This window comes from Scyliorhinus canicula, chromosome 9, assembly GCF_902713615.1.
Source record: "Scyliorhinus canicula chromosome 9, sScyCan1.1, whole genome shotgun sequence".
Taxonomy (NCBI): domain Eukaryota; kingdom Metazoa; phylum Chordata; class Chondrichthyes; order Carcharhiniformes; family Scyliorhinidae; genus Scyliorhinus; species Scyliorhinus canicula.
The window spans coordinates 135876133-135889880 of record NC_052154.1 but is presented as its reverse complement, the minus strand read 5'-3'; the positions used below and the strand labels follow the sequence as shown (position 1 = coordinate 135889880).

Genomic DNA, 13748 nt, shown 5'->3' with positions numbered 1-13748 from the left:
GTTTTTGTATGGATTGGCGCAGGCCTTGGTTCAAGGCAAATGTATCGTCAAGATAACATTCTCTAACTGGAACTGTAAACAAGCTAGACAGTATACCTTCATATAGTGCGTGTGGCTTCTCTCTTCCACCTAAGGGATCAGTCAACATGACAGTGTTGAAACAGAGAAACTCTGATATCAGCAGTCAAATATCAAACTATTTCCAAAAATAAACAATTACAACTCAGAGAATAATTAATTTAAGATATTACATCTTAAGAACGGCTACAAGGTATTGCACAATAGAAAACATATAAATAATACACAGAACAAGGAATTTATCTTAGATAAAATGCTTGCAAAGCTCAACAAATGTTCCCGGTGCCCTCGCCACCTTGAATGTCGATGTAGTGTTTCATCATTAAGTTCTGTCTCATAAACTGTGCTTTTCATTAAACAGTCACAAAGAGACCACAAGTTATAAAACATACTTAAGTCTTAAATTATTTTTGCATATTATGTTCATTTGCACAATAATAAAGTTAAGAAATGGACCTTTATGCACAGCCTTGGCTATACATGACAACACTGCTCAAATGTCACCCCAGAGTTGCGCAAAAAATTAGAAGTGTAGAGAAATGCCAACAAAACAAAAGTTAAGTCAGTTTTGGCACTGAATAGGTTGTTAATAAAGTTAAATTGAAAACCTTTTTGCTACACAAGGCCATACCAAAATAGAAATTGCAGTATAATTGGAGAGTCAAGCTGCCAACTGAAAACACCTCAAATTTTAGCAAGAGCGTGAAACCATAGGAAGGAGTCTATATATTGTACATCAGATACAATACAAAGAATGGGGACTCTTAACATTTTAGAGCTATATTATCAGTTCTTTACTAACTGTAAAAAAGGGTGATATTTTGATATTAGGCAAAACTCTTTTTGCACATGAACATACAGGTAGAGAGCTCTATCTTTCTGATCAGAAAGTCATGTATAGTTGAAACTTTTGTTGCTAGTTCTAAAGCAGATACTCATGTTAAATAGGTCACTGTGGTAAAGCAGTATGTTAAGTATTTATTTTTATGCAATTGTATTGCAAGATTAAAGAGCAAATAAAATAAGCTGCCTTTACAGCTACATATTTAGTTGTGGCTTCGTAATGATGTCCAAGTGTTTCATGCACTGTTGAAATATCCCAAGTCTCTGAGTTGCCAGGATTTATTGTGTTAGTTGTTAAATATTTCTAATTTCTCAGTCAATGTATTATAATGCCAGAAGCAGAATATTTTCATCTTGGAAGGTGAGAAAAACTGACAGAAGCTTGGTTGTCCTACTTGACATGTGCCTCAATTGGTACCGATCTGGTTAAATGTGCTGAATGTGCTCACCATAGTTGTTATTAGCAAATCCCGAGTCAAAACCTTCCTCCGATTGGGGGTAATTAGGAAGTTTAATATGTTTTTAATTAACTGCCATCAAAAGGCAAATATTTCAACCAATTTTAGACTTCTATACAATAAAAGCAAATTACTGTGGATGCTGGAGATCTGAAATAAAAACAGAAAATGCTGGAAAAACTCAGGGGGTCAGGTCGCACTTGTGGAGAGAGAAACAGAGTTAACATTTTGAGTCCAATATGACTCTTCTTTTGTTTTTATTTCAGCCTTCCTTCCCCTTGGATTGAAGACTCATACCTAGTTAAGAAACATGCTCTAGGATTTACTGCCACTGAACACCGCTTATTCTCTTTTTCACCTGGTGGAAACACATCACCATTTCCCTCATGAAACTGCTCACTCAGATAAATTTACAACACCTCTAAAATCTAACATTTATTTTTGAGGACAAATACTTGGATATTTTGGGAAACCACGTTAACAAAAAACCTTGTGCACACAATAGAACAAATGCATTTTCAATCTGTTGCTTATCATCAAATGTCTCATGAATATCTGTGTGGGACAATTAACTTATACGTGATATTTAGCAAATTCACTAGAATACAAAAGGCTAACTACATGCAGTGGCAGAAAATCTTTTATACCACATAGGTTATGGTCAAATTAACCCATACCTGTTGTTTTCTTATTGTTTATTATACAATAACTATGCATATCTATTTTTACAGAAAACAATTAAAGAAATGTTACTTTGTAGTTGCACGCAATGTTTTTCAATAACGTTTCCTACTTTATGAGAGACGGTAAAGGGACAGAGGTTCCCTTTACTGCTTCAGATGACCTAAAGTCCATCGTGTTCTAGTTCACTATGTTATTAAGACTGTGTAATGTGGCTTTATCTACAGCTACAGTTTATTTGATTAGATTGTTTAGTGCAGGGATTGGTTGCTATTCCTTCATGTAGACTGTGCTATGTGAAACACGACATAGAGTTAATACTGGACTTCTGGTGAACCACATCCTTGAAAGGTATTGATAAACTCACCACTTAATGTAATTTCCCAATCACAAATACATACAGATAATAAACTACTGTTCAGCTTTCAATGGCCAAGGTTTTGCTTCAAAACTGTTGCTGATGCAAAAATGAAAGAGTAGACATGACACACCAACCAATACTGCACTTGACTCAGATTTTGTGTGCAACAAGGTGAAGGATACTAGTTTTGTGGAATAAAATATTTTGCATTTCAGGCACCCTGGTCAGGAACAGTAAGGTTACATGAAAAGTATATCTCCCTCCGCTGTTTCCCAACAAAATAAACCAGCACTAACCTCGGGAAAGCCCTATCTACTGCATCAGTGTCATTTTTTTCCATTTCCCAAGCTATTCATCATGTAGTCTCTAATAGTGAAGATTAATTTAATGCAAACCTACAGCCTGAATTAGAGGAAGTTTTGTGCTTTGGACTTGTGCTCATTGGGACTGACTGAGTGGGCCAAGTCCTAAAGGACATAGCTGCTAGACTAGGTCTTCGGCAAGTGGTGAGGGAAGTAACAAGAGGGAAAAATCTACTTGAGTTCATTTTCACCAATATACCTGTTGCAGGTGAAACTATCCATGACAATACTGGTATGTGTGACCACCACAAGGTCCTGATTCATCTTAGTTCCGTCTAAGCTGTGCGTTTTCATTTCATTTCCTGTCACATTCAGTTGTGATTGGCGCTGGACAATTAAAAATCTAATCAGAGGCATCGGCTACACATATATCTCCATCCTCAATGATGGGGGAACCCAACACATCAGTGAAAAAACAAGGCCATCTTCAGCCAAAATGCCAAGTGGATAATCCATCTCAGCCTCTTCTTGAAGTTCCCAGCATTACAGATGCCAGTCTTCAGCAAATATGATTCACTCCAAAGGACATCAAGAAATAATTGAAGGAACTGGATTCTGTAAAGGCTATGGGCTTGAACAACACTCTGGCAATAGTACTTGTGCACTTGCTTCACCCCTTGCCAAGCTGTTCCAGTGCAGCTACAACACTGACAGCTGCCCTGCAATGCAGAAACTTACCCAAGTAGGTCCCATCCACAAACAGCAGGAAAAACCCAACCTAGCCAATTACCGCCCCATCAGTCCATTCCCAATTATTAGCAAAATAATGAAAGGGGTCATCAACAGTGCTATCAAGTGGTACTTGCTCAGCAACTCAAACTCAGTTTGAGTTCTGCCAGGGCCACTCAGCTCCTGACCTCATTTCAGCCTTGGTCCAAACATGGACAAAAGAATTGAACTCCAGATTTGAGATGAGAATGACTGTCCGTGGCATCAAGGCAGCATTTGACAGAGTATGACATCAAGGAGTTCCAGCAAAACTGAAGTTAGCAGGAATCATGGGGAAAACTCTCCACTGGTTGGAGTCATACAGGGCACAAATAAAGATGATTGTGGTTCTTAGAGGTCAATAATCTACGTGCCAGGACGTCACTGCCGGAGTTCTTCAGGGTAATGTCTTGGGCCATATATTTAGCTCCTTCATCTATGACCATCCGTCAATCAGAAGGTCAGAAATGGGAATGTTTACTGATGATTGCACAATGTTTGTGACTCCTCAGATACTAAATGTGTCTGAGTCCATATGGAGCAAGACCTGGACAACATTCACCCTTGGGTTGATAAGCGGCAAGTAACATTTTGTCGCACATCTGCCCAGGCAATGACCATCTCTCAATAGAGATAATCTAATCATCACCCCTTGACATTCAGTAGCATTAGTATCAGTGAAGGTCCAACTATCAATGTCCTTGGGGGGTTATCATTGACCAGAAACTGAACCGGACCAGCCACATAAATACGGTGGCTCCAAGAGCTGGTCAAAAGCTAGATATTTTGCAATGAGTAACCTAACATCTAACTCCCCACTGCCATCCAACCACTTACAAGACACAAGTCAGGAGTGTGGTTCAATACTCTCCACTTGTCTGGATGGCCACAGCAGTCAAGAAGCTTGACAGTTTATTCGCTTGATTCGCACCCCATCCACTAACTTAAACATTTTTTCCTTCTACTATTGACATACAGTGTGTATCATCTTCAAGATGCACTGCAGCAACTGACAAAAGTGCCTTTGACAGCATCTTCCAGGCCCGCAACATCTACCACTAAGAAGGACAAGAATAGCAGGTGCATGGGAATACTACTACCTACAGTTCACCACACATCATACTGACTTGGAACTATCTGCCTATTCCTTCACAATTGCTGGGCCAAAGTCCTGGAACTCCCTTCCTAATAGCACTATGGGTTTATCTACATCTCATGGACTGAAGCACTTCGAGGTGGCTCACCACCAGCTTCTCAGGGGCCATTAGGGATGGGCAATAAATGCTGGCCCAGCCAGCGGCGTGTACATCCCATGAGCAAATAAAATAAATATTAATGTAGTCAATCCTCCAAAAAGGTTTCAAATATTACGGTTGTATTTGAATTCAAATGACAGTTAAAGTTGAGTCTTACTGTTGTGGGACTGCGGAAAAAGCAGAAGCAGAATGGACTTTACTTATTTAATGTTCCCTTAAAAAAAAACTCACCAATCGAGTAAGAATTAATGTGACACGAGTTTTGCTAGCACTCAAATATGTAAGTGAAATGATGCAAATACTGTCAGTCCTTTTCGGGGTTATGTAAAGGATGAAATGTTTGAGCTGGTGTCCCTATTGGAAATAGGTGTGTACTAATGTTTCCTGCTGCTTTATGTATTCATTAAAAACATATACATTCATTAAAAGCAACTGCGGAAGCATTCAGAAGCAACATAACCAAGCATCTAATAGTGAAGGTGGCAAGCAACTTAGAGCAGTCAAAAAGGCAGACTAGTTCAGAGTAGGAAAAGGCCATCAGCAGTGATAGATCAGTCCCCAAATTAACAAGACTTCTGCAGCTTAACGTACAACAATCAAATTCCAATTGCCATAATTCAAGTCATCAACAACAATTTTGGGAACAAAGCTCACACGTAGCTGGATATCTCAACATTTCAGGATTCAGTTTCTATTCTCAGTTCCCTGGGTTGTCCATCAGCATTTATTCTGGTAATTTTTATAGGTAATGGATCTGGTGATTAAAAGTAATTTGTTCTCTATTTGTCAACAGAATGAGCGAAAGAGTATTCCAACATGACCAGCAGAGTGCAGAAACATTCAATTTCAGGCAACAATGTTATTACTTAAAACAGCACAACAAATGTGAGGTGATAATAGCTAAAACAGTGCAACAGCATTAAAACATGTAACATAACTGTCTTCAACTGATAAAGAAGTTGTGCAAAATTAATTTATCTCTAATGTTTTCCACTTATGCCTGAAGCAGTGGCGCTGTATGGTGCATTTGAGGAAAACAATTGTAAATAAAGACAGAAAATGTTTGAGATAACCAACAGGTCCATCAGCATTTGAATGAGAAAATAATTTAACAATTTAAGTGTAGTCCCTTCATTTAAAAATGATGGAACTGCTTGTTACAAGGATTCCGATCTGAAATATTCGGCTGAATTTTCATCCCTGGGTTAGGACTCTGACATGGGGTCTGTTCTGGACTCTGCCCCATGTCACTGCTGGAAGTCCAATGCTATTTTGAAGGAAGTGGCAAATTAGCGTCCCAATGGCACATTTTCTGTCCAATAGGGTTTAGTGGATGCATAAAGGTGGTCTGATGTGGATTTGGTAGGCCTGATTTCACGGGCACCCAGCAACCATGACTTTGGATGCTGGCATCCTGGGGAATGGCAGAGGTTGGTACTCAGTGGAGTGTCAGCATGTGAAGCACTCGTCAAAGGTCGATCTCACAATTTGTCAATGCTTCCCTTGATGTCCGTTCGAGGTGGTGGCAGTCGGGAGTGACGGGGAGGAAGTCAGCCAGTCAGACAAAGCAGGAGGTGGTTCAGGAGGTGAGCAGCTGTAACATGATCAGCAGGAAATGGGTGCAGAGCAGGAAGCACTTCAATGACCTTCTGAATTCTGGCAAGGTGAGTGTAATGCTATATCTAGATGACAGGTCTCCAAGTTTGGTGTCACCAGGACACCCATTAGCAGGTCACACAGCAGCTGTGGGAAGAAACAGCCTTGACATTGTAGATGGAAAATATTTCTCAGTAAACCCTGGCCTGCTGTTTTGATTTCAGATTTCCAGCATCTGCAGTATATTGCTTTTGTATATGTGAGAAGAGCAGCCCGAGGGCACTTAATGCTCATGATCAGTAAGACTATATCTGCTCTGGTGCCTTCCTGAGTCAGGGACAATGTTCACATCACAAACATTTCTGGAGAAGCTTGCACTGGAGCCATGGGCATCATATGTTAATAAACTGCAGGATGTGATGATGGAGGACACCATGGCCATTGTGGGGAAGCAACTTCAACATATACCTGTGCCATCATCAGTAATTTCCAAAGGTGAAGCTGCAACCTTGGCACCATCGCCACAACAAACAAGTGCTTCCCCCCACCAGTGTAGAAATTATTTGGCATGGCATCACACTAGTTTAGATTGGGTGACCCACAGAGACCAGCACTTCATGTGAGCAGGATCTGGTGATAGAGTCAGTTCTGGACAGCCCAATTCTGAGAATGGAAAACACGCACTGACGTGTTTAGATGGACAGAAATGCAGAGCTTCGGGGTTAATACAGGGTGGGTCTCTCTGGATCAGCAATATCAGAGTGCAGCCAAATGTCAGATCTTGGGTAGAGATTGGAGGACTCCATTCAAGAGATGTCTCAAGCAGCATGGTGGCATAGTGGTTAGCACTGCTGCCTCACAGCTCCACAGTCTCAGGTTCAATTCTGGCCTTGGATAACAGTCTGTGTGGAGTTTGCACATTCTCCCCGTGTCTGCATGGGTTTCCTCCGGGTGCTCTGGTTTCCTCCCAAAGTCCAAAGATGTGCAGGTTAGGTGGATTGTGTCCAAAAGGTTAGGTCGGGTTACTGGGATAGGGTGGAAGCCTGGGCGTAAGTAGGGTGCTCTTTCCAACAGCTGCTGCAGACTCGATGGTCGGAATGGCCTCCTTCTGCACTGTAGAGATTCTATGAAATGAGCACGAGTTCTTCCATTACAAGAGTAGCTTACCTCACAGAGAGGCATATGCTGCCACAAACTGAGTGGATGCAGGAACATTGTACTGACATGCACGTGCACTGAATACGTGCCTCATTCTGGAGCACTGACAGGTCAGATGCAATTATGATGAAAAGATGCTTGGACAGTCAATCAGTCCCCCCCCCCCCCCCCCCCCCCCCCCCCAACCTTTGCGGGTTCCCTCTGATGTGCATTGTACACCTAAAAAGGGTTCTGGCAGCCAAAGATGATATCAAGAGGGCCATCCTTCACAGCCACCTTCATCATTGGCTCCTTCCTTGGCCTCTCTCAGACACCATCTTTACTGTCAGCCGCTAAGAGTACGGCTCCCTCTGAATTGTTGCAGATGGGGCAACTGAGATGGTGCCTGAGACACTGAGAATGGGCACTCTGAACATCTCACCGCATGCTGGTGGAAAGTGAGCATTGCCTCCATTTCTACCTCAGCCACAGAGGGGAGCACCCTGTCGGAGCAGCTGCATGTGGATGCTGCCGCGACAATAAAACACTGTGTTTTCCTTAATATCACCGAATCAGCATCAATGCAATTAAATAGTTCATAGGTGAACCATGAATGGTGAAATTCCACTGTTTTGAGGGCATTAAGGCACTAGCATGATGAAGCGTGTGAAACACAAAAGTGGGTGGTCAGGGACACAAGTAGCTGATGGTGACATGTTTTCCAAGCACTGAGGGAAATAGATGGCTCTGCATGGCAGATATTTTGGTTGTGGCTGTCCACAGTAGGGGATGAGAGGTACTGGGTTCAATGCCATCCAGGATGAGCCACCCTCATGGGAACTGAGCTCCCCTGCCATCTTGGTCAATGGTTTGACGTCACAGCAGGACTTTTGGAAGGCTTTGTAGAACAGAATCACTGTGTCCAACCGCAGTCTTCCTCCTCCTCTGAAGACAAGTGCCACTCCTCCAAATCTTCACCCTCAAGGTTGACACCTCTCTGGAGGGCCAGGTTGCATAGCATGCTACAATCATGCAAGAAACATTCAGTTAGTGTCAAAACATTGGAACTGCATCTTCAGCAGCCTGATAGCCTGCTCTATGGTGGTACATATGTTAGCAGATATTGCATTAACGGATAACCCTTGCCCCTATGAGCCATCATAGTCTCTCTGGTGGCATGAGCAGCTGTGGCATCTGCAATTGACTTTGGTTGAAACAACATGGCAACATTGAACACACCTGCAGAAAATGCTTATGGTGCTTGCACACCAGCAGTACATGAAGGGAGTGAAATCCCTTCAAATTTCTGAATGGCCCCTTTGGGTCTTGATGATCATATCAATCACATCTGATGGAATCCTGCCATGGAGCCCTCTGGGCCTTAGTGGCCTCACACAAGGCATTCGTCCCGTTAAGATCAATGGCTGCCTGCGAGATGCCACACAGGCCCACTGAGTGCCCCTTGAAATAACCCAGATGAAGGTCAGCAACACTGTCATTGTCTTGCCTATTGATAGGACATGCTCACGCAACCAGGGAGCCCGGATATTCTCCTCCACGAGGGTACACAGATCAACCATTTGTTCTGATGGACACAGCTTCTGGCAGCACTGCTCCTCAACAACCCAGGAAGTTGATTCCTTGGCATATATATTATGATGAGGTAAGCATCTTTGTGCCCTCCCTGCCCTTTAGAATTAGATGGAACCTCAACGTCCCTCTGTACCAAGGGGCTGTATGTGCCACTGGTGCAGCTGCCACTCATCACTACTCAATTCCACCTCAGAGTAGCTGAGCTCCAGGGATGATCACTTGGCACACCTGCACAGGAATCATTGTCTGAGTCCTCCTGCTTACCTCACTGACCCTTACAGGTGCACTCCCTCGCGATGGCCTCATCAGCTCCACAGAGCTCCTCTCTGCTTTCTCCACCATTTGTGCAACATCAGGAATGGCTCTCGCTTCTCTGATTGGCCTCCATCATGCAGTCACCTCATCTTGATGAAAATGTTGCAGAACCAGCATGTTTCCCATGCATCACCTTCAAAATCTCAGTCAGCCCTACAACGAGCTCCCAAGCAGTTTAACTGCCTCAAGGCTGGGTAGATTAGGCATTTTTTCCATGGAGCATGGGGGAGTGGGGCTTAGGAGTGATCTTATCGAGGTCCATAAAATAATGAGGGGCATAGATATGGTAGATAATCAACATCTTTTCCCAAAGGTGGGGAGTCTATAATTAGAGGGCATTGGTTAAAGGTAAAAGGGGAGAGGGGAGAGATACAAAAGGGTCAAGAGTGGCAATTTTTCACACAGGGGGTATGAGTGTCTGGAACGAGCAGTAGTAGAGGCGTACAATTTTGTCTTTTAAAAAGCATTTAGATAGTTATATGGGAAAGATGGGTAGCAAGGGATATGGGCTAAATGCGGTCAATTGGGACTAGCTTAGTGGTAAAAACTGGGCAGCATGGACAAGTTGGGTCGAAGGGCCTTTTTCATTCTGTAAACCTCTATGACTCTAAATAATGCCCTGCCACTTTCAGGCAGATTGCCACAATCCTGAGAAACGCTTCCACCAAAAATCACAGGGAGGTGGGACCATTTTAAGAACAGGTTTGTTGAATTTTCTGGAATGTCCAGCTCCAAACATACCTCCACTGCAGAATGAAAATCCAGCTCATTAACTTGACTTTTCTCCTTCAGATTCATAATAATCTGCTGTGCCTGTTCTGTTTTTAATTTAGATTTCTAGCATTCAGCTTTCCATTTGTTGCCAACATAATTGGAAATAATATGGAGAGGATCGGGTAAAAATGTCCTTTTCAGTGATCCTGTACTATAACCCCTCTGTTTCTGGTACTGGTGAGATCATTAATGCCACATATCGCTAATGGGCCAAGTTTATTTTGTAACCTTCAATTCGTAATCAAACCTGGATGTAGCCAACTTTGGGGTGGTACAAGTCTGCCTTGAAACTCCATTGCAAAAAAACCCATCAATCTCAAAACTAAAACAATAATCTTTAGCAAAATTAATACCCCCCTTGCTTGGTATTCAATCGACAACCAAATATTACGCATCTTATTCACCTTATTCATTACTCACACATAGACCAAAAGGTTAACAAAAGACTGCATAATTTCAATGCAGGTTAACTACGTTCCCCTTCAATGTGACAACTGCTGGTCAGATCATGACTTCCTACTCCATCGCAGTCATTATACGGGGTCAGTTCTATTATTATACCATTGTGGGTTCAAGTGGTTTGCACTCATCGTTAAAGTTTCACAATTCTGCTCTTTAAAAAAAAGCCACTTCAAAGTCAGCATGCTAATATGCTCTGTTAAGTACTTTACAGAGGTTCTAAAGAGCTGAGATGATAACTTCTGCAGGTTTATTAGAATTAGGTTGGTGATCTGCTGGAGTTGAAGTTCTCAACTTTGTATCCATAGTCAGGCACTCCTGGCTGCTTATGCAGGTTGGAGAAATGTCCATCAGTTCGCCTGATGAACTGAATGGAAAGGAGGGAGACACTGAAATCCCAGATGAGGTACCAGCATCCGCTGATCCGACAAAGAGACGGGGTGGTTTTGGCACTAAGTTAGGTTCAAATTGCGCCCGCATCAGGATCTCATGCTCACTTACTGACTTGGGAATTTCATTATAATCTTCTAGACTATCGTCGAGTACCAAATGATAAATATCTTGGAAGGAGCTGCTTTTACCATCCAAATTGAAAAGACTGTCTATAAACTCAGCAAATTCAAGCACTTGTGGACTTGGCACTTCTCGCAGACTTTCTGTCCATTCTTTACTGTCATCTTCCATTGGCAACTTATCAGAAAAACTATCTGCTTCCACCTCTGAGGCTCGTTTGTTCTCTTGCTCAATAAGATCTGCTTGCAGGGGACTCGGCAGAGAATAACAGCTGTTATGCAGCGGTTCAAGTGGTTGCACATCCTGAGAATGCTTAGATAAACTGTCTGCGGCAAGTAACTCAGTCCGGGAACTAAGGGAAGGATTCTCCTCTGGAATTGCTGGATCAATGTAAAAACAATGCGACTCATCCTTCTCCATTACAACATGTAGACTTGGCGAACCCCTTATGCTGCGAAATCCAGAGGAGCGGCGTGAATCAAAACTGTAGATAGACTCATTGTCAGAAAGACTTTCCATGGTGGCGAGTGGAGCCCGACGCTCCTCTATTTCCGTCACCAGCCTCTCCTTAGTGTTCATTAGAAGTAACTCAACAGAGTCATTTTGGCACGTTTTCTGTTTTGTCTGATAAAGATCTTCAAAACTCAGTTCGGATTTCGACTGACTCCTGGAAAGAGAATAAGCACAGTTATACAACAAATATTGTATTTAAAAAACGGAAAAATTTGGCATCAAATTACTTACTACCTACACTCTTGATTACCTAAAAATGCATTGGAATGACCTTTCGGAGGAGAATAAAAGTAACAGAAACATCGAGATAGTTTACATGAATGTTGTACCCAAAGTGATAACACTGCATTATAAAGCAGGTGAATTTCATGGCTCTGACAATGGCTTGAACCTGACATTTCACAGGTTCTGAGAGGAAAGTTCAGATGTGGAGATAAAACAAATCTTCTGTTTTGTGTGTGCACTGGAGCCTGTGAGACAGTTATAACAACATTGTTTACTGGCAGTGGAGCAAGGCAACCACTGGCTATTGAGCAGGTGGTAGAGCAGGGTGCACCAGTGCAGCAGAATGGAGAATCGGTAGGCAGCCAAGGTGAATCCAAGCGGGATGCTATAATCATCAAGGGTTTATGCCAGCAATGGCAACAGAGCTGGGACTAGGGGCGGGAGAATTGTGGGGCCAAGGTGAGTCACACTCTGATAGGAGTCTGCACTGATGGCACTCAAATGTCAAAGGACACATTTCTTTGTTCCATAAATTATAGCAGAGTAGTCTAACATACATTTTCAGCACATTAGTTTGCACCTTACAGCTAGAGTATAATAATTGTTTATACCTCAGCAGTGATTCAGCTTTGTTTAAATAAAACAAAGTGGCTAAGTCATGAAATAAAACAAATGGCAGAGCATTTCAGTTCTGGCTATTCATTTTCAGTTCTGGGGTAAGAGCAACATACTGTTGGAAATTGTATCATTCATGTACAATATTTTGAAGGTCTACAAAAAGACCAAACCAATCACCACAGATTAGATGTTTATTAAAAATCATAGGGAGTAATTTTCTGTAAAATCCATTAATCTCTTGTGACTAAATAGCATTATGTTGTTTTAGTATCCCGTTGTGTCAAATTATACATGTATATTTTTGTCTGGAAATATTATATTTCACATCTTTGATGATGATGCAATTTGGTAGGCATCGAATGTGTTCTCCAAAAACTCAGCTACTTTGACTAGGAATCATGTATTGAACACAGGCCATACATGAATTAAATGTGGGCTTCAGCTCAAAAGAGAATCAATCTGCTTTGAAACATCTGCCGAATCATGAATGTGCGATGAACATTTGTGTAAACTCAAACAATGAGGATTTTCTTCAAGTTAATTGCTATTTTTTGAAGTTTTAGCTACTTAGAATGGTTGTGGCATTCAAGGACATTCAACTTGCTGTGTCTGTGCCGGTTCTCTGATAAAGCAACTCAACTAGTCCTACTTCTCACCATTTCCCCATGGCCATGCAAATTTTTCTCTTCAGATAAATATCCAATTCCCTTATGAAATCCATGATTGAAATGGCCTTCACCACACACTCAGGCAATCCACTCACTGCACAAAAAGGTTTTCCTCATGTTACCTTTGGTTCTTTGGCAGTCACTCTGGTTTTCAATCTTTCTGCCAATGGGAACACTTTCTTCTTACCTACTCTCGCCAACGTCCTCATAATTTTCAACACCTCTATCAGACCCCCACTCAAACTTCTTTTCTACATGCAGAACAACCCCTACTTCTCCAGTCAATCCTTCTAACTGAAGTCCCTCACCCCTGAAACCATTCTTGTCAATCTTTTTTGCACCCTTTATAGGCCATTACATCCTTCCTAAAGTGCAGCACCCAGAATTGGACACAGTACTCCAATTGTGGACGATCCAATGTTTCATAAATGTCCACCATAATCTACTTGCTTGAATAAACTAAACTTCTATCCATAAAGCCCAGGATCCCATACGCCTTATATTTTGAAAAAATATTTTTATTCAGATTTTTCCATTTTATACATAATACAAAACAAAAGAGAATAAAACACCAATACACACATACATCC

General features: G+C 41.9%; 1 protein-coding gene across 2 annotated transcripts in view; it reads right to left on the bottom strand.

Annotated features, from left to right (window-relative positions):
• Positions 1-10364: 10364 nt before the first annotated feature.
• The window catches only part of LOC119971727 (diacylglycerol lipase-alpha-like), a 367691-nt gene continuing 364307 nt past the window's right edge, over positions 10365-13748 (bottom strand). For both annotated transcript variants that reach the window (XM_038807684.1, XM_038807683.1), the window contains one exon: positions 10365-11801. In XM_038807684.1, coding sequence (XP_038663612.1) covers positions 10841-11801 — 961 coding nt within the window. In that variant the 3' untranslated portion in view covers positions 10365-10840. The remainder of the gene's footprint in view (positions 11802-13748) is intronic.